This window comes from Salvelinus fontinalis, chromosome 9 (genome assembly GCF_029448725.1).
Source record: "Salvelinus fontinalis isolate EN_2023a chromosome 9, ASM2944872v1, whole genome shotgun sequence".
Lineage (NCBI taxonomy): Eukaryota > Metazoa > Chordata > Actinopteri > Salmoniformes > Salmonidae > Salvelinus > Salvelinus fontinalis.
Window position 1 is genome coordinate 34,283,801 of NC_074673.1, and position 21,806 is coordinate 34,305,606.

At 41.0% G+C, this 21,806-nt stretch overlaps 1 protein-coding gene across 1 annotated transcript; it reads left to right on the plus strand.

Annotated features, from left to right (window-relative positions):
* The first annotated feature begins 5,774 nt into the window (after positions 1–5,774).
* On the plus strand, positions 5,775–21,291 carry LOC129862470 (alpha-2,8-sialyltransferase 8B-like). Its single transcript, XM_055934183.1, has 6 exons — positions 5,775–6,151; positions 8,735–8,791; positions 11,472–11,615; positions 11,705–11,962; positions 16,902–17,195; positions 18,267–21,291. The coding sequence occupies exons 1-6, from the start codon at positions 5,970–5,972 to the stop codon at positions 18,550–18,552; spliced, it is 1,221 nt and encodes a 406-aa protein (XP_055790158.1). The 5' UTR covers positions 5,775–5,969; the 3' UTR covers positions 18,553–21,291.
* Positions 21,292–21,806: the final 515 nt, after the last annotated feature.

Below are 21,806 nucleotides of genomic sequence, written 5' to 3' on the forward strand. Positions count from 1 at the left end.
TAAGAAAGTAATACTAAGTGTGTGTTGTGTAGTAAGCTGTTAGTAGCCCATGTGCCTCACCCTAATAATTTTGTCAATTTTTCACCTCTTAATTGTTCCTACTGTTCTGACTTGGTGGTTCACATGTAGCCTATAACCTGTTTTTGAGAAATGTAATCATTGAATATTGTAAGAACTTTCATTGTCTGCTTATATGCCCCCTTTAATTATCCTATGGTTCTTACTTGGTATACAGATAGAATACTGTAAGAACAGCCCATGTCCTGAATTCTGTTGCTGTACATTTCAAAAGTGCTGTTGAACAAATAGTTATATTGACATCGTCCGTCCTAGCTTGCTCATTAATGTCTTAATCTAAATTTTGGATCGCCTCTTATCCACTTGCCATCCCCTTATGCCATAAAATGTACATCTCAACTGTCAGTAGAAACCGCATTTGTTTAAGCAAGTCAGCCATATCAGCTATTTTTTTTAAAGAGTAGTAAATGAGGCTGAATTAAATGTTTCGCTGCCAGACGTAGCAGTGTTGGGACTGCTGTTGGGACTGCTTTTGGGACAGCTTTATGTAGTCCCTAACAGTTTGTGGGCACCGTTTGTCACCGTTTCAGTGCAATTAATGCATTGTTTAGTGTTGTGTTGTAGCTTTGCTGGAATGCAACCCACATTTTTGGGGGGCCCCACCAAGATCTACATGCTAAAATCGCCACTGGTTATAATAATTGGCCAGTACAGAAAAATAAGTAAATCCCTATTTCCATCCAGTGGTAATTTAGGAAAGGGGCAATTTTAGCTAGCTGGCTTTAAGCTAACCACCGGAGGACAACAATACAACGATATGCAACAATTCAAGTTTTTCTGTCAATGACATATGCTCTCGATGGGATTTGATAAGGAGTGACGACAAATTCAAGCTGGCTTCCCTTGACACTTTTTGGGTGCGCCAGGACCATTCACAGATGAGCTCACTCAGTTTAGCTCAACGCTGATTGGCAGTTTTATACTTTTTTTGTCAAGGGAGGATATATGCTCGCTGGCTTTCCTTGCCTTCAATGCTACGGGCGGCAACAATGTCAATCTCGTTTGGACCAGACACCATCAGATAGATGGCCTACACGTAGTGAGACAGAGGGGCGCTGTTTCACTCGCTCAGATGCTTTCTCCTGTGAGATACATTCAGCCTCTTGTGAATTGAAGAACAATTATGAAACACAGAGAGAAAGATAAATTATTTTATGTTTTGAAAAAAATAAATTGTAGATTTTTGGGGGAAGCCTGGCTTTCCTTGGCATCCATGACTACACCACACTGCTGTGAATAATATCTGACTGTGTTGAGATGCAGCGAAGAACTCCTCATTCTGTTTTTTGGCTACAGTATGTGGTTAAGGCAATGTCTTCCATTTATTATTAGTGATTCTTGAATCCAAGTCTGCTTTACAGCCATGGGACTAAGTACCTCATGAAATCAGATGTGCTCTGAAGGCAACAGAAATGAATGCCTATTGCTCCCCGGAGTACAATTGGATGGACATGCGTGAAATACAATGGAGGCAAAGAAATGAACCGTCCTTAGCTACAATGCCTTAAGTTATCTATTTGGCTAATTCACATTACCACAATAAGCATAGAGAATGAGAAGAATAAGGAGAATGCCTGCAATATTTTGTCACCAAGTTCAAAAACACACATAAAATATATCTAATCTGGACAGCCTTTTTTGCTATGTTTTAAATCCCGAACCATGTGATTCCAATAATCTTTTCATGTTTGAACACATTAAAAGAGACAGCAAGTCTAACAATAAAGACATAATTTAATGGTAAAAGTGAATGACTTTTTAATGTGGCATGAACACAACCACTCATGATGCTTTCATCTGATTGTCAAACAAATCACTTCAAAAAGTAGGCTATCTCTGCATGTTCAGCCACTCCAAAATAATGCAAACAGTGCGATGTATGTACACTTGCACCATTTGATAAATGGAAATAGACATCTGTTACAAAACACCATAGTCTTCCTAATGACATGAACTTCAAATTGGTCGGTAAGCAGTGATGTAGTGGTAAAAAAATAGGTGCTGGGAAAACTCTGATTGCCGGTTGTGGTAAAACAAAAGTAACGCTAGCTATACTTTCAATGCATTTTTCAGAAAAAGGTGGGTAAACTGTGTTTAGTTGCATTTACCCTCCACTAGCTCTACACCACTGCCGGTAGCAGAGGCAATTTTACACACATGAACAAACGCAGAACAGGTAGCTTACATTCAATATAATACACGATTTGAATCAAAACACGTTTGCACCTTAGTTCATGATTTTTCCATAATTCATGAGTTGAATGCTTGGAGTCTTCACAGATCATGTGACTTAAAACATGAACTTTCTTTCCTTACATGAATAACATTTATGACATTGTTATTTGTAATTATTAATCTTTTAACAATTCAATTAGAACATTGAACTTAAACCCTGTATGATTCCTGGATCTTGGAGATCTCAGAAAATGCACTGTAACATTTAATTACATTTCGCCAAGAAAACAGTTCTCAAGGGCACATAAATCCAAAATATTGTAAGCCTATGCCATTGCAAAATCGAATGCTTCTATCCGAAAGAGCCAAATATAGGCCTACTGTCATTAACGTTGGATGGATTGGATGCACATTGGTGTCTAGCTGTACATTAGGCTAGCTGTCTAATGATATTGGTGACCATCATCAGCTGATCCAGTAAAGAAAGCAAATATTGATGGAAAAATAATAAAGCTAAATAAATGGTCTACTTTTTCTGACCACTGAAGGCGCAAAGAACACCAGTACCCATGTGCACTTGAAAAACAAAGCAATGAGCGCTCTAAACAGCTGACTGACAAAAGCAAACAATGATAAATCAACAGATAAATCTAATGCATTGGAATAAAGGCTATTTTTATCAAGGACACATGGCAAGTACAAAGGGAAAAAGATGCGTTTAAAGGAGCTCAGGCCGAAATGCAGCGGACAGGGAGACGGTTTGTGCAGCCATGTAGAAATAAATGGTTTAAACCCTGACAGAGAGGTAGGGGTGTTCGTTTCATTTGGAAGCTGTTATTTTCATATTTACCACTGTAAAACATATTTTCCACTGCATATTAAACAAATAGGCGAATGGTTAAATTAGCATTATTTGGAGACCCCACAAAGTTTGACTTTTGTTGCATTTAGGGGAGCAAATGTCTCATTCAAAGGAGCTGAGGCCCCCTGGCTCCCCTGTATTTCACCCCCCCCCCCCCCCCCCCCCCCCTGATTACAAACATTAGCTGCTACCCAATATCTGATCTTCACTTTTGATACATACAAACCGATCACTCTAAAAGTAAAAGTGTTGTTTGGGAGTCTGCCAAAATGACTGCTATTGAAACATTTACTTGGCTCTACTTGAGTGATTGTGCATTTTACACATGTCGATAGATTTTGTTTGTCCTTAATCTTATGACAGTATGAAATATAAATATATGGAGATGGGTAATTTATTTTATGACTGACGTTAAATCACGGTCAGTGTTGTTATTTCCACTACATAACAGACAACAGATAACATTTTTGGATGCCCCCGGTTTGACTATCTTAAAAAGTTTGTGTTCAAAGTGGTGGACTTGAAGCAAAACCTGACATAGAAACCAAGGTGGTACAGTGTTGACAGTCTGTCTGCCGATATCAGAATGCTGAAAAGGGAGAATAGTTTGGAAAAGTTTTTTCTGTCTTTTAGAAATACTTTGTGGGATGTGCACATGTGATCTGATTCAGTAAGCTAAGGACCCTGGGACTAAACACCTCCCTCTGTAACTGGATCCTGGACTTCCTGACGGGCCACCCCCAGGTGGTAGGGTAGGCAACAACACATCTGCCACTCTGATCCTCAACACTGGGACCCATCAGGGGTGCATGCTTAGTCCCCTCCTGTACTCCCTGTTCATTCACTACTGCGTGGCCAAACACGACTCCAACACCCTCATTAAGTTTGCTGACGACACAACAGTAGTAGGCCTGATCACCGACAACAATGAGACAGCCTATAGGGAGGAGGTCAGAGACCTGGCAGTTTGGTGCCAGGACAACAACCTCTCCATCAATTTGAGTAAGACAAAGGAGCTGATCGTGGACTACAGGAAAAGGAGGGCAGAACAGGCCTCCATTCACATCGATGGGGCTGAAGTGGAGCAGGTAGAGAGCTTCAAGTTCCTTGGTGTCCACATCACCAACAAACTAACATGGTCCAAGCACACCAAGACAGTTGTGAAGAGGGCACGACAAAACCTATTCCCCCTCAGGAGACTGAAAAGATTTAGCATGGGTCCTCAGATCATAAAAAAGTTCTACATCTCCACCATGGAGAGCATCCTGACCGGTTGCATCACCGCCTGGTATGGCAACTGCTATATACTAGGCGGTGTCAGGGGAAGGCCCAAATAATTGTCAAAAACTCCAGTCACCCAAGTCATAGACTGTTCTCTCTGCTACAGCACGGCAAGCGGTACCGGAGCGCCAAGTCTAGGACCAAAAGGCTCCTTAACAGCTTCTACCCCCAAGCCATAAGACTAATCAAATGGCCACCAGGAGTATTTACATTGACTCCCCCACTTTGTTTTTACACTGCTGCTACTCACTGTCTGTTTACTATCTATGCATAGTCACTTTACAAATGACCTCGACTAACCTGTACTCCCGCACATTGCCTCGTTATTGTTATGTAATTTTATTGTTACCTTTTGATTCTTATTTTTTTTTTACCTCTGTTTATTTAATAAATCTTTTCTTAACTTTTTCTTGAACTTCATTGTTGGTTAAGAGCTTGTAAGTAAGCATTTCACAGTAAGCTCTACACCTGTTGTATTCAGTGCATGTGACAAATAAAATGTGATTTGACTTTGATTTGATTTGATTCACAGTTGTAGGAAAATCATATACATTTACCTTAGTACCACTGCCACACACAACCCATGTCACTCCAAACAAAAAAATCCTTAAAAGGTTTTATTGAGAAATCCATTTCCAATGTCACTAGACAGATTTATTGGAATGCTGTGCTGAAAGAGCCCCAGTGTACCAGTACGATGAGCCAGTAAAGTGATAAAATGTACAGTAAATGCACATGCTTTTTAACTGAGTACTGGCGCTATTTAATTCCTCCCTTAGGTCTTCAATCACTCACCCATCCATCCGCCTGACAAACACAATTTTCACTGACTCAACATGACTACCATTAAGTTGAAAGCGGAAAGGTTTTGCATTGGAGCGAGGACAGTAATCAGACTCAGACAGGACAACCAGCTATACAAAGGATAATTTATGTTAGGATGACACCAGAATGGAACCCAATAAACATCTTTATGATACAAAATTAGATTTTTTAAAATGTTATCTCAACAAACCTAACCTCACAAAGACAGCAATGACATATTTTATTATTTTGTGTCTATTACAATTATCTTTATATGATGAATGGTTAAACATAGACACTGAATATTAATTTGATGACATATGGTAGCCTAATAATGTCAGGTGGTCCCTTGAACCTGGTTATCAGTTAGTTCTACAACAATAGTCAATCACAATTCAATGATGCCCAGACAATGGTAATAGATAGCAGCCAATTATAGCAACCTATAGCCTAAGCCTCCAAGAGCAAATATAGGCTACCCTACTGTAGAAAGCCATAGGGCGTGCTGTACCTTTAAGGTTTAAATCTTTTCCATATTGCTCGTATCTCAATCCCTTGTAGTTTCAAGCACAAGCTTTGAAAGTTTGACTGGGGGAATTGGGGTGAGAATGAAAACAGTGCCGCTGCTGTTGGGAAAAAAGGGAGAAAGAAAAAACGTTATAAAAGGACTTGAACCTGGGATTTGTTCGTAGACAAATGGTCTTCGTTTAAAATGAACATTGAAGAATTTTGGTGGACATAATTGAGTTTAATTGCGTACAATCTATCAATGTCAGCGATTAAAAGGATAATATATGCAATCGATTTGGATTTTTTGAGTGTAGCTTCGATTAGTTCTTCAACCTTCTCAGTCATGCAGTTAGAATTACGAACATTGATGTTTGGAATTGTAACAGTGCTGGTATTATTTTTGATCATTGCTGATATTGCTGAAGTCGAGAAAGAAATTGCGTAAGTATAGCGGTGGATTCTGATTCGAGTTGTTCATGCATTTTGTTGCACGTGTTATCTAGATGTTAAAATGCATTATTCAGATAAATATAATTATCTTATGTTCATATAAAATTGCTAGATTCAGCGTTATCTTCACTCATTCAGTTTAGAACTTTAGAAGATGTTGAGCGCTCCTCTTACATTTCTTCAGTAGGATGCATGTAGATTTTTGTGCATTTCAAGGTTACAAGCCCCTGTGCATGTATTGATACGTTCTACTCCTATTCCTTTACATCTTTTTGGTTCCAGGTAGAACCTTTTGGTTCCAGGTAGAACTCTTGTGTTCTATGTAGAACCCTTTCTACAGATGGTTCTACCTGGAATCGAAAAGGGTTCTCCTATGTGGACAGCCGAAGAACCCTTTTGGAACCCTTTTTTCAAAGAGTGTAGTCTTTGGTTTTTAATCGAACCATTCACTTTAGCTGTTCCTTTGTTTGTGATATCCCAGTGTAATAATGCAATTGATGACAGCTGTTCAACAGACGCTCAATACCTGTATCTCCAAAGAGCAATTTGTGTGAAGTGTATCCTCCATGCATTATACAGTAGGCTATAGTATCTTTAAGGACTACCTTCAGATCCTAGGTGTGTGTGTGTGTGTGTGTGTGTGTGTGTGTGCGTGCGTGCGTGCGCATGTTTGTATACGTGTACTCTTGCCACTTAACTTATGGGGTGCATGGATTAACTAATTTCCACAAAACCAGGGGAGTTTTTGGGGGGGAGAAACAATGTGCTGGTAATCAGATAGTTTTAGGTGTAACTTTACACTGTTAGCTCTCTTCAGTGAAGAATACTGTACTCTCTAACAGCTGTGTCAACTGGATTTTGCTCTAATTCTATTGCATTTTCATAATAAAAACAGTCTGTATAGTCACTGTTTTAGAAGAGATACTAACACAATAGAACAGACCACTGTATCAAAAGGAACCAGTCCAATAATTGGAAGCCCATTTTTCTTTCCACATCAAACCTTGAATCAATAGCATCATCAGGCTGAGCTGAGACACCCCAGGGCTTCGTGACAAATGGCATGCGCTTGGTGGTTTTGTTCCACACTTCAGCGTATCCTGTTTGCACTCCAGCTCCAGTCATGTCATGGTAGAGGGCTGTTTGGTGGGTGGCTGTGCAGATAGGAGATTACTGTTTGATTTGTTACTGAGAGAGCAACAGACTGGTGACAGAAGAAACAGTTTGCCTTTCTCCAGACATAATTGAGCCCTGCAGCAGAAATCCTCTATTACACAAATACAACTCTTGAAGCTTGGAAGATACATGTGCTGCAAACAGTTCTGCCTTGGACACTTCTGGGGCTGGAGAGAATGATAGCACAAGTCTCAAGGCTGTAAATGTTAAGCAGCTGGAACAGTTGGTATGCAGTACTTTGTCTTACGGTTCAGAAATGACCAGGTATTTATTAACAAACTTATGGTGGTAATTACACAGTAATAATTATGTTTATATGGTAATTACATGGTCAGAACCAATGAATTACAAATGTTTCATGAAGGAGCTTGCCTATATTAGTGCATATCTCCATTCCAAGAACAATAGAATAGCTGTGTTGCTCCCCAGATAGCACAGCTAGGCCTGTCACATTCATTTCAGCAGATTGAATGCTCCTAGCTCCTGGTCTGCCGCCTGGTATATTAGTGATTTTCCTTGTCTCTGTAATAACTGACACAAGATGCAATTGCACATACCTAATTGGTATTTTCACTGTCCATTTGCACCTTCCAATTAGTGGAGCAATAGTATTATGGTACTGAGTGCTTGCTCTAATTGATTTTCTGGAGCTTTATAGTTTTACACACCCCGTGAGAGTTGGGTTTTTGAAGCAGATATGTGATGAGATTTTATCGTCTTTTCTTTATTATGTTGAGATTGTGGTCATAAAAGGCAATGATGATGTATCTAATGTTGTATATCTTGAACAGTAGTCCATGCTACTCATAGAGTACAGTTAATATAGCATTCAGGTTGATCTTTACAGGATGTGTAGGGGATGTTGACCGACTACACGTTTTTATCCAGACTGGGCAACAGTCAGATTGGTAGATCAGTTGGCATGTCCTGTTTTTTTCCCTCAGGTACATAAGATACCTGAGACATTGAGATATCTCGCCCTACCAGGGATCATGTGACACATTGCCTACATACCTCTTTAATGACAAGCATGGCCTTCAGCGCACATTTTCTAGTATTATATCAATGTAATGGCTGTTCTGTGTCACCATCTGACTGCATTTTGATGCATGCTCTTGTCCTTCATGTTCACGTCAGCGTGATGAGCCTACTGCTCATCTAAATACACATTAAGAGCATAGCCATATACCTTATTCTGACAGCTTGAGTTATATGCCTGGAATTTGATTAAACCAGCTCTTGCCCCTCACACTTCATGTTCTGCACGATTCCATTCATCTAACTAATAATATTTTTTGTACAGTTATTATAATTCTTTTAACAATACACTACATACACATACAAACAATATTGTGCATTATTCTGATGGTGGCTATAATTACTTTTTTCTTGGTCTAGAAATCTTGGAGGTTCCAGAGAATTGTACTTGCACAGCCTCATTCCCAAGCCAAACAGGTTTGTCAGGCTGGTCTGACCCTTCCTCCATTGCCTCCTGATTTTGTAATACTCATCAATTCTGTTATTCTAGCTTTTTATTTGCTACCCTTCAGAGCTCATATGCTTGCAGACATGTAAAATAATTAACAGACTTAATACACATGAACATATCAGCAATCTCATTACCCTATGATTGGGTTTTGCCCTAAGGCAAGAGAATGAACCTGAATAAAAAACATTAAATTGCTTGTTTCCATAGAAACATGTAAGACCTATGAGATTTGGGAAAGCTGCATGGATTACAGAATTGTGTGTATCTAATTAAAATAATTAATAAATCACATAATTGATGTACAATCTCTGATGTGTACTGAACAAAAATATGAATGCAACATGCAACAATTTCAAAGATTTTACTGAGTTACAGTTCATATAAGGAAATTAGTGTCACGCCCTGGCCTTAGTATTCTTTGTTTTCTTTATTATTTTAGTTAGGTCAGGGTGTGACATGGGGAATGTTTATGTTTTGTTGGTGTTGGGTGTTTATATGGTAAAGGGGTTATGGGGTGTAGTATATGGGTTTGTGTTGAGTGTAGATGTCTAGCGTTGTCTATGTATGGTTAGTTATCTAGGAGAGTCTATGGTTACCTGAATGAGTTCCCAATTAGAGACAGCTGATTTCGGTTGTCTCTGATTGGGAGCCTTATTTAGGGTAGCCATAGGCTCTCATTGGTTGTGAGTAATTGTCTATGTAGAACGTTTGTAGCCTGTATGTATGTGCACAACGTTTGTAGCTTCACGGTCGTTTTGTTAGTTTGTATAGAGTTTTGTGTCGTGTTCATCTTCGTGGTGTTAATAAAAGAAGATGGCTTATTTTCCAACTGCTGCATTTTGGTCCGTCAATCCGCCACACGATCGTGACAATTAGTCAATTAAAATAAATTCATTAGGCCCTAATCTATGTATTTCACATGACTGGGAATACAGATATGCATCTGTTGGTCATAGATACACTACACGAACAAAAGTAAGTGGACACCTGCTCGTCGAACATCTCATTCCAAATTCATGGGCATTAATATGGAGTTGGTCCCCCCTTTGCTGCTGCTGGGAAGGCTTTCCACTAGATGTTGGAACATTGCTGTGGGGACTTGCTTCCATTCAGCCACAAGAGCGTTAGTGAGGTTGAGCACTGATGTTGGGCGATTAGGCCTGGCTCGCAGTCGGAGTTCCAATTCATCCCAAAGGTGTTTGATGGGGTTGAGGTCAGGGCTCTGTGCAGGCTAGTCAAGTTCTTTCACACCGATCTCAACAAACCATTTCTGCATGGACCTCGCTTTGTGCACGTGGGCATTGACATGCTGAAACAGGAAAGGGCCTTCCCCAAACTGTTGCCACACAATTGGAAGCACAGAATTGTCTATAATGTCATTGTATGCTGTAGCGTTAAGATTTCCCTTCACTGGAACTAAGGGGCCTAGCTCGAACTATGAAAAACAGCCCCAGACCATTATTCCTCCCGCCGACGCTGGGCATTGGGCATAGTGATCTCAGGCTTGTGTGCGGAAACCCATTTCATGAAGCTCCCGACAAACAGTACTTGTGATGCCGTTGCTTCCAGAGGCTGTTTGGAACTCGGTAGTGAGTGTTGCATACGCTATGCTCTTCATTACTAGGCTGTCCCGTTCTGTGAGCTTGTGTGAACTACCACTTCGTTGCTGAGCCGTTGTTGCTCCTAGATGTTTCCATTTCACAATAACAGCACTTACAGTTAACCGGAGCAGCTCTAGAAGAGCAGAAATTTGACAAACTGACTTGTTGGAAAGGTGGTATCCTTATGACGGTGCTACGTTGAAAGTCACTAAGCTCTTCAGTAAGCCCATTCTACTGCCAATCTTTGTCTATGAAGATTGCATGACTGTGTGCACGATTTTATACACCTGTCAGCAACTGGTGTGGCTGAAATAGCCAAATCCACAAATTTAAAGCGGTGTCCACATACTTTTGTATATATAGTGTACCTTCAAAGAAGGTAGTGGCGTGGATAAGAAAACCAGGCAGTATATGGTATGAGTTACCACCATTTACCTCATGCAGCATGGCACATCTCCTTTGCATAGAGTTGATCAGGCTGTTGATTGTGGCCTGTGGAATGTTGTCCCACTCCTCTTCAATGGCTGTGCGAAGTTGCCGATATTGGCAGGAACTGGGACACGCTGTTGTACACGTCGATCCAGATCATCCCAAACATGCTCAATGGGTGACATGTCTGGTGAGTATGCAGGCCATGGAAGAACTGAAACATTTTCAGCTTGTGTACAGATCCTTTCGACATGGGGCCGTGCATTATTAGGTGATGGTGGCACGACAATGGGCCTCAGGATCTTATCACAGTATCTCTGTGCATTCAAATTGCCATTGATAAAATCCAATTGTGTTCATTGTCCGTAGTTTACGCCTGCCCATACCATAACCCCACCGCCACCATGGGGCACTCCCTGGGGTTTGAAAATAAGTCTCATTAATGATGTCATTAAATGGACTATAAGGCTTTCATTACACGTTTGATGGCTTTACACACAGGACATGGTTGTTCATTCACACTGCTTTTTTAAGTGATGACATTAATTCTTATATCACATGTATCAAAGTCATGTTGCCCTTAATTTAGGATTAATGCCTCTCTGTCCTGTTGTAGAAATGTAGCAATGAAGGTCAATCCTAAACCTTTAGTCAGTGAAGGGGAGGACAAGAGACCTGCTTCTCCTTCATACTTGAATAATACCACCAAGCTCTCTACAGATAACTGGACGTTCAACAGGACCCTCTCCAATCTCATCAGGTAGGCCAACCTCTGCATTGGTCTCCATCAGATCTCACACTCCTCTATGCTAGGTATTCCCTCATGGATAACTTCTTTTCTTTCTATAGGAAGAACATCCTGAGGTTCTTTGACCCAGAGAGGGACATCTCTATTCTGAAGGGCACATTGAAACCTGGCGATATCATCCACTACATCTTTGATCGTCAGAGCACTACCAATATCTCAGAAAACCTATACCAGTTGCTGCCCACTGCATCCCCCATGAAGAACCAGCACCACAGGCGCTGTGCCATCATAGGGAACTCTGGGATCCTACTCAACAGCAGCTGTGGGCCAGAGATAGACTCCTATGACTTTGTTATCAGGTAAAATGTGCTCTCGTTCTCTGTAGTCGACGTGAGTAAGTCATTTAAGCAGGTTAACTCTCGCAGGGCTGCCGGCCCAGACAGTATCCCTAGCCGCGTCCTCAGAGCATATACAGACCAGCTGGCTGGAGTGTTTACTCTCCATATCCCAATCTGTAGTCCCCACTTGATTCAAGATGTTCACAATTGTTCCTGTACACAAGACAGGGAAAGGAACTGATCTGATGAAGTGCTTTGAGAGGCTAGTTAAGAACCATATCACCTCCACCTTATCAGACACCCTAGACCCACTACAATTCCCATATTGGCCCATACAGATCACCATTGCACTGCACACTGCCCTATCCCATCTGGACAAGAGGAATACCTACATTATCTACACTGAGTGTACAAAACAAAACCTTTTGCCCTCAGAACAGCCTTGATTAATCGGGGCATGGACTACACAAGGTGTTGAAAGCGTTCCACAGGGATGCTGGCCCATGTTGACTCCAATGTTTCCCACAGTTGTGTCAAGTTGGCTGGATGTCCTTTGGGTGGTGGACCATTCTTGATACACACAGGAAACTGTTGAGCATGAAACCACCAGCAGAATTGCAGTTCTTGACACACTCAGACTGGTACGCCTGGCACCTACTACCATACCCCGTTTAAAGGCACTTACATCTTTTGTCTTGCCCATTCACCCTCTGAATGGCACACAAACACAATCCATGTATTAATTGTTTTAAGGCTTAAAAATCCTTATTTAACCGTTCTCTTCCACTTCATCTACACTGATTGAAGTGGATTTAACAGTTGACATCAATAAGGGATCATAGTTTTCACCTGGATTCACCTGGTCAGTCTATGTCATGGAAAGAGCAGGTGTTCCTAATGTTTTGTACACTCTCAGTACCGTATTCTACTAATGGCTCAACCTATATAATGTTTTTTTTTTTCTGGATTATGTGTGTATTGTTTTTTTACTGCACTGTTGGAACTAGAAACACAAGCATTTCGCTGGACCTGCGATAACATCTGCAAATCTGTGTACACGACCAATAAACTTTTATTTTCTTTGGTTCTTATCAGGGGCGCATATTATTATTTATTTTTTCCAGTCAGATAAACACTCCAAACAGCCTACCCGACCGCTCGGAGGCGTCCGCATGGTCCCAAAGCACACCATTGCCTCGTGTTGTATCACATTCCAATAATAAAACTGTGGGGGACAAAAATGCCATTTAAAAATGTGATGGGGACACCTACATCCCCAGTGAAAGTTGCACCCCTGGTTTTTATAACAGCTATTGCATGAAATTAATTGATGCAGGTGAGTTTCAATATAGTGTTGTTATTTCCATTTAATCAAATTATCTTCTTGTACACAGTAAATTCTCCAGTGTTAAATTCAACACTAGTCCAGTGTCTATACCGGTCCTCACTTTTCAGTGTTAAATTAACACACTGCTTAGTGTAAAGCCTTATTTGCATATTTCCCACAGAGCTTTGCCTTCCAAGTGAATTGTAGAGTTACCACCCATGACTGTATTTGTTAGTGACAGACAGGGGTGCAAATTTGGTTTTAGAAGTGGTGGGGACATAAATATATATTTTTTTATCCAGTCGGATAAACACTCCAAACAACCTACCCGATTTTACGGAGGTGTTCACATGATCCTAAAGCACACCATTGCATCGTTTTGTATCACATTCCAATTATAAAACTGGGGGGGACAAAAATCAAATTTCAGAATTTGGGCGGGATATGTCCCCCCCATCCCCAGTGAAAGTTGCACCCCTGGTGACAGAGACATGGTTGTTGCATTCTTACATTTTTGGTCCTGTGGCCTACTAAGTGAATATGGTATCATTAAATTAAAATATTTAACGCAATACAACACATATTTCATAAGGCCTTATTTTGAGGGCTTAGTTTTATCCTAATACAGTGGGCTGAAAATCATGGTTCACAGGCAACACCAGGCCTGCAAGTAACATTATGTTGGCTTGCAAAGTGATGTGTAATTCCTATTGGAATTCAGCCAGAGTGGGGATATCCAACATTTTTCATTTGTATTCACTCGCAACCTGCATTTAGAATGACTGCCGGGTTGGGAAGGCTAAAATATGAGACTACGTAAAGCATCTAAACTGGAACAACCATTTCAGTAACGGGTGCAACAAGTCCCAGTAACTGATTGGATTTGTTTAGAAAAATGTATGTTATTTATATTCGAGACGCATAATATTAATTCATCAATCAATGTACATGCAAAAACATGGAAACATTTGAAACAAACAATTGTTAAAATCTACCTGCAATAGAGCATTCTGGTAAATATGATAATTTTGGGGCGTGATTTTGGTTGAAGATTGGTTATTAACATCAACACTGGGATTCTTTTACATGAATGAGTGTTAACATAATTTTACAGCTGAATCAACACTAGCAATGTTACACTGAGAAATCAAGACTAGGTAATACGGGCCAATTTGCTGTGTATAGAAGTGAATGAGTTAATTTATCATTGAATTTGCAGTGGAATATTCAGGATAGTAATGAGGCTCTCTCTATTTAAGCACTATACATCTTTATACTCATAACTTTTATGTAAGCACAGTCCCTTAGATTTCACAAATACTTTACATTGAGGATTCAATGCCACTGCTCTATAACATATTCTCCACACCTTTGAAATGCCTGCTACTTTTAGAAATGAGCAGCAGTACTTACAGCAATGAAATACCTGCTGGGTAAATGTGACATTTTCAAAAGCTACTGCTATCCACCCGAAATGTAATGAGGTGCTTTAGAGAAGCACTGCCGTTTGTTCCTAGGACTGCTACACTCATTTACCAAGGGAGAATGTCTGTCTGAAACCATCCGTCAATGCTGCTCTGTGCTAGTGTGTCAGCAAACGGCTTTCTGTGAGTGGGTTATTTATTGCTATATAACTGCTTTGTCTTTCAGTATAGCAACAGAGAAAGTACAGCTATGCATAGCAATTATACAACTACAGATGTTATAGGGGGAAGAAATCCAAGGTTGCCTAACTGTGTCCACACTACAGCAAGGCACTGTGACAGTGGCGGTCGGTGCCGTTTGAGATGAGGGAGGATGATTTTTTTTTAATGAGCATGGCTTTATTTCTATTACAGCATATTGGATGATTGTCATTCAAATTCCATTCACCCAGCTCAATGTAACATCGATAGGTTTAGTCTACTACATGATAGACCAATTTTCCCTATACCCATCATGAGGTTGCTACAACCTAACCTATGAATAAAAGTTTACAATGTTTACAAGTTTACAATGTAGGTGCACAGGTCGAGAGATTTTTGACTAATCAAGGTGACAGACTTTGACACATTCAATACCGCCTTGCACACTCTTGCCTGCATCTAGCTGATCTAGGGTGTAATCATTAGTCCAACAGTTACAAATTAGAGTTTTTATTGGACAAATTCAGGCATGTTTATCCCGATACAGTTTGCTTCCATTTAAGAAGCGCTTTTCAACAGAATCGGCAGAATGAATACACCACTGATCACACGCAAACACAGTTCACTTTCATAACAGCCACATAAAAACAGCATGATCACTGCTCGTTGTATATATAATTCCTTCTCGCAACTATCTACGCCCTCTCCTCCTGTCATCTTTTCCCTTCGCTTGTGGACTTCAGTGCACAACACAGCAGCTTTCTGTGACCAGGCAAAAATGCCTTCACTGCATCGTGAGTATGGGTAATTAGAAAGTAGAGCACATAAATCAGGGGTTTCAAACTCATTCCATGGAGGGCCTAGTGTCTGCTGGTTTTTGGTTGTTCATTTCAATTAAGACCTAGACTACCAGGTGAGGGGAGTTCCTTACTAATTAGTGACCTTAATTAATCAATCAAGAACAAGGGAGGAGCGAAAACCCACAGCCACTCGGCCCAGTTGTGGAATGAGTTTGACATATGACATAAATTATTGATGAAGAGAGGCATCTGAACGAATGGGAATTGGGAAATGTGCGAAACCATATCAATATTTCACAGATTTTTTGGGATGGGAATCATAGTATATCTTGTATCTTTTGATTCCTGTACAACAATTGCAAAACTGTAGCAAGGCAGTGGATTTCTGCTGATATATTTGTACTGCTGTAATGAGATTGGGATATTTGAAGTCCCTCATTACTTTGGGAAGGTGTTTTTCCCCATCCTCCTTGTGTAACTTGATCTACCGTCTGGATATGCAGAGCCATACTGTATGCCTCTATGGTGGAAGAGTAAATCCCCAACCTCCCTGCTGCTGGAGTGTCAGATCAACAGGGAAACGGAAAGACAGGTCAGGATGGGTTTGCAGAGAAAGACAGCTTAGTAGGGGCCGTTAGCTGGAAGGGAGTGATGAGGGATTTGCTGAGGTATTCAGGTAGGGAGATAATGCCTCTGCTCACAGCAGTGCTCAGTTAAACCCGACTCTGGCTCTCACACAGCCTCACATTATTTATTTTTATAGATACAGGACATTTTATTTCCCCTTGGGTCATTATCTCTCGGTGCATTGGTATAGTGTAGTAATTACTTTTCCTGAGGTCAGTCAAGTAACCTTCTTTGGACACGATACCAACACACAGCAGGATGACACATGGAATACATTCATTAGGGTTTTCAGTTGCAGTTCACCCCTGAGCTAGCTGTGTTTGGTGTAGGGTTGTTCTTGGCTGACTAATTATGTGACTAATTATGTGCTTAGTCAGCCTTAGTCACTTCAAGTGTATGTTGAACAATGTCAGAGCTACCTAAATTAGTGTATGTGGAGTTTACAAATCTTCATGGAGTTTATGGAGGACAGTAGGATTGGGCCAATTCATGAGTTCTGTGGTTTGACCTTAATATTTGTGAAAGACTAATCAAATGGACTAAGTGATAGCAGAATAATTTAGATAAATGTATCTTTGCAGATGTAATCTGGCGCCAGTGGAGGAGTATGCTGGGGATGTGGGGCGGCGCACCAACCTGGTGACCATGAACCCGTCGGTGGTGCAGCGGGCCTTCCAGGACCTGGCCAGTGAGGAGTGGAGGGAGCGCTTCCTGCAGCGGCTCCGGGGCCTCAGCGGCAGCGTGCTGTGGATCCCAGCCTTCATGGCCAAGGGAGGAGAGGAGAGGGTGGAGTGGGCCATCCGTCTCATCCTGCTGCACACGGTGGATGTGCACACCGCCTTCCCCTCACTGCGCCTTCTCCATGCTGTCAGAGGGTAAGACAAGGAGGGAACGCGTGTGCTCTTGTGACACTGAAGTTCGTAGTCTGTACACCTGTAAGCTCCACAATCCAGGGCCTGGCAGCCACTAATTAAGCAGCAGTTCACAGGTCCCCTGCTATTTCTAAACAGAGTATTAGAACTACTCAACAGGCCATTGGTGACCAACTTACTGCTGCTGGCCTCTCTGCCTGCTGTTGAATTTGCAGGAGGACAGCTAGCCAGCAGAAGTGTTATTTTTTTGTAGTGTATTTTGACAAAAAGCCTTGAATCTTTTCTGAAAGGGCAATAAATGTTTTGAAATGCAGGGAAAACGCTGTTAGAAATGCAGTACATGTCTATGACCTTTTAGCTACAGTGGTGCTTGATAAATGCCAAACTGAATACTTTCCCCTGGGTTTCTGCTTCTCTGAGTACTAGATAGTTCCACCATTGACCTCCTGCAAGTCATAGGCCACTGCTAGGTCACTGGGCTCCTCTTAGAGTATCTTGAAGTCCAGGTAGGCCATGCTGGGCTGGGGGCCTGTGAGTGAGAGGACCAGATGGGGCTTGCATTGTGACTGCAGGCCCAAGACCTGTCTCTCTTATTACAATTTTGTTCCTCTTCTTGAGCCCACTGGCGCCTCAGCATACATCCACCCAGAGAGCTGAGTGAAAGACACCACATAGGGAGAGAAAGGGTGCTTATTGTACGGGCTTATTCAAGGGTGAGTGGACTGCCATTGTAGTGCTAAGAATGCAGAGGGTTCAGTGCTTTCTAATGGATATTGGCTTCAATGCACACATCCTCTTTATCAGGGCTTCAGATAATCTTCAACACAATTGTATTCTTGCTATGTGTTATCTGTCATAGGACCTTGGCGTGTGCAAGTGTCCACTAGTTTTATAGGTTCTGTAGATTTATTTTCCAGATACAAAGGAAAATATTGAACACTGAGAAATAGCTCTATCCTAAAATAAAGATTCCAAAGATTTCCTCTTAGGTATTTTTTTCAGATGTCAGGTACCTCTTGAGTGCCTTAAAATACCTTTAGCTTGGTTATATAACTATCTTGCTCCATTCTTCAGGTATTGGCTGACCAACAACATCCAGATAAAGAGACCCACTACTGGTCTACTGATGTACACCATGGCCACTCGCTTCTGTGAGGAGATCCACCTGTACGGTTTCTGGCCTTTCCCTCAGGATTCACAGGGGAAACCAGTGAAGTACCATTACTATGACACTCTGACCTACGAGTACACGTCCCATGCTAGTCCGCACACCATGCCACTGGAGTTCAGGACCCTGAGTTCACTCCACAGACAGGGGGCGCTGCGTCTCCACACTGGCTCTTGTGGTGTAGGAACATAATCTAAAAACACAGCAAGGAATGTACTGTATGTCTCCATCAAAATGACCCTTACGCTTTTGGGAAAATACCTCCTGCTCAGTTGATGTCTGTCAGACACGGACATCTCAGAGGAAATACTATCTGTATTAAACTCTAGGACATTTTTATGTAGCTGTGAATTTAGTTGAACGACAGTATGCAGGATACTGCATATCTTATTTGGGCTCACATTGTTGTCCTACAAGAGAGCACTGAAGAGTTTTTAACATTTCTACAGTAACCTGTGAACATTTTACCTAAAACACACACTTTTTAATTTGTTAAAAAATAACACATTTATGTTGGTATTTGCTTTTTTCAACAAGAATACTTTTTATTTTTACATGGAATGTGTTTTGTAAAATGTATATAATTACAACATTTATAAAAAACTTCCAAGGGCTTTGTGATTGTAAATTTAACTACTAAGTTATCAATAATGTTTGTCTTGATATTTTTGTAATTATTCCTTTGAATTATATGATAAATCTACTTCATCACTACTGTTGGAGACATCATATCAGACAGATCCAAGGAAGGAGCACCAGCCTGCAGAGCACTGATTGAGCCACAAGATGGAAGCACTTCTTCATAAGGAAACTATGAATAGTAGTGCATTTAGTTTTACACATTTAGTTTATTAGTGAACATGGGTTCAACTACATGTGATGTTTTGTTAGCTCTCACCTTAAATTGGGAATTGTATTATTTAAAGAGTAGCCTAATAGTGTAGGCCTAGGTTGAATGTAGTGTGTAGGCCTAGGTTGAATGTAGTGTTTAAGAAATAGCTGCATGCAGCAATCACTGAGATTAAATCACCAATGTTGGAAAAGATAGAAAATAATAACCAAAATAAATAACAGATGTTTAAGCAGCTTCACAGCTTATTAAATGGTCCTACAGATGATCTACAGAGCTCTTAAAGCCACGGGACTCAAGTCATCCAGGGCAGACATTGGCTATTATTAGTTTACCTACTGCTTAGTCTGAGGCGGTGCACTGTAGTAATATTGAATAGAGGCACTCAACTGGAATGCAAAATGTTTAAGCGATAACAGTCAGACAGGGAACACACCCAGCTGGTCACACACTACTGTTTACACAGGAACAGCCAACAGCAAACTCTTGAACAGCAAACTCCTGAACGGTTCCCTGGGGGTTTGACAATTTCTTCTTAGGAATTTGCCTCTTAAGACCATTTCCAAGTATAGGTGTGTTAAAAGACCTTGTGTTGATGTTGGCTAATGCTGTGCAGATATTCAGAAAGTTGTGCTTGTTTTGTTGTTGTTTTACTATTTGTCTTAAGAAAAAAAAATCCTCAGCAATCTACACACAATACCCCATAATGACAAAGCAAAAACAGGTATTTAGAATTTTTTGCAAATATATAAAAAACAAAACAGAAATACCTTATTTACATAAGTATTCAGACCGTTGGCTATGAGACTCGAAATTGAGCTTAGATGCATCCTGTTTCCATTGATCATCCTTGAAATGTTTCTACAACTTGATTGGAGTATACCTTTGGTAAATTCCATTGATTGGACATGATTTGGAAAGGCGCACACCTGTCTGTTGACAGTGCATGTCAGAGCAAAAACCAAGCCACGAGGTCAAAAGAATTGTCCATAGAGCTCCGAGACAGGATTGTGTAGAGGAACAGATTTGGGTAAGGGTACCAATACATTTCTGCTGCATGGAAGGTCCCCAAGAACACAGTGGCCTCCATCATTCTTAAATGGAAGAAGTTTTTAACCACCAAGACTCTTCCTAGAGTTGGCGACCTGGCCAAACTGAGCAATCAGGGGAGAAGGTCCTTGGTCAGGGAGGTGACCAAGAACCTGATGGTCACTCTGACAGAGCTCTAGAGTTCCTCTGTGGAGATGGGATAAACTTCCAGAAGGACAACCATCTCTGCAGCACTCCACCAATTAGGCCTTTATGGTAGAGTGGCCAGACGGAAGCCACTCCTCAGTAAAAGGCACATGACATCCCGCTTGGAGTTTGCCAAAAGTCACCTAAAGACTCTCAGACCATGAGAAACAACATTCTCTGGTATGATGAAACCAAGATTGAATTGTTTGGCCTGAATGCCTAGCGTCACATCTGGAGGAAACCTGGCACCATCCCTACAGTGAAGCATGGTGGTATCAAAAATCCTTGATGAAATCCTGCTCAGGACCTCAGACTGGGGCGAAGGTTCAACCTTCCAACAGGACAATGACCCTAAGCGTACAGCCAAGACAATGCAGGAGTGGCTTCGGGACAAGTCTCTGAATGTCCTTGAGTGGCCCAGCCTGAGCCTGGACTTGAACCCGATCAAACATCTCTGAAGAGACCTGAAAATAGCTGTACAGCAACGCTCCCCATCCAACCTGACAGAGCTTGAGTGGATCTGCAGAGAAGAATGGGAGAAACTCCCCAAATACAGGTGTGCCAAGCTTGTAGCGTCAAACCCAAGAAGACTCGAAGCTGTAATTGCTTCCAAAGATGCTTCAACAAAGTACTGAAAAAAAGGGACTGAATACTTATGTAAATGTGACATTTCCCTTTTTTATATATATATAAATTAGCAAACATTTCTAAAAAACTGTTTTTGCTTTGTCATTATGGGGTATCATGTGTAGATTTATAATAAAAAAACAATTTCATAAATTTTAGAATAAGACTTTAACCTAACAAAATGTGGAAAAAGTCAAGGCGTCTGAATACTTTCTGAAGGCAGTGTATTTCCATTAGAGGAGGGTGGGAGGAGCTAGAGGAGGACATGCTCATTGTAATGGCTGGAATGGAATCAATGGAACAGAGTCAAACATGTGGTTTCCATATGTTTAATGTGTTTTTAATTTCCATTTATTCCATTCCAGCCATTACAATAAGCATGTCCTCCTATAACTCCTCCCACCAGCCTCATCTGATCTCCATCAATGGAATATCGTCGGCAGACGACTTGTTATCAACAAATAATGTGAACATCTTGGTTACGCAGGCAAGACATAGAATTGTTTGAGATGGAATGTGTGTAAATATTTAGGAGTCTGCAGAATGTCGATGTGCTTATCTGCACCCCTAGCTCAAGGCAGCTGTGTTAAAGAAAGTTATTTAATTCTAAAAGTTGTTTCAAAGGTTTGGCAAGATGCTCAATACTCTGGTGATCTCCCAGAAACAGATTTTTTTTGCCTCCATGGCAGGAACATTCCTCTGTTAATACAGTGCCTTCAGAAAGTATTCACAC

Coding starts and splice junctions, on each gene's coding strand:
- LOC129862470 (XM_055934183.1), top strand. CDS start 5,970: ATGTCAGCGATTAAAAGGATAATATATGCAATCGATTTGGATTTTTTG. Junction 11,616..11,704: donor ACCCTCTCCAATCTCATCAG/GTAGGCCAACCT, acceptor TTCTTTCTATAG/GAAGAACATCCTGAGGTTCT. Junction 17,196..18,266: donor CTTCTCCATGCTGTCAGAGG/GTAAGACAAGGA, acceptor TCCATTCTTCAG/GTATTGGCTGACCAACAACA.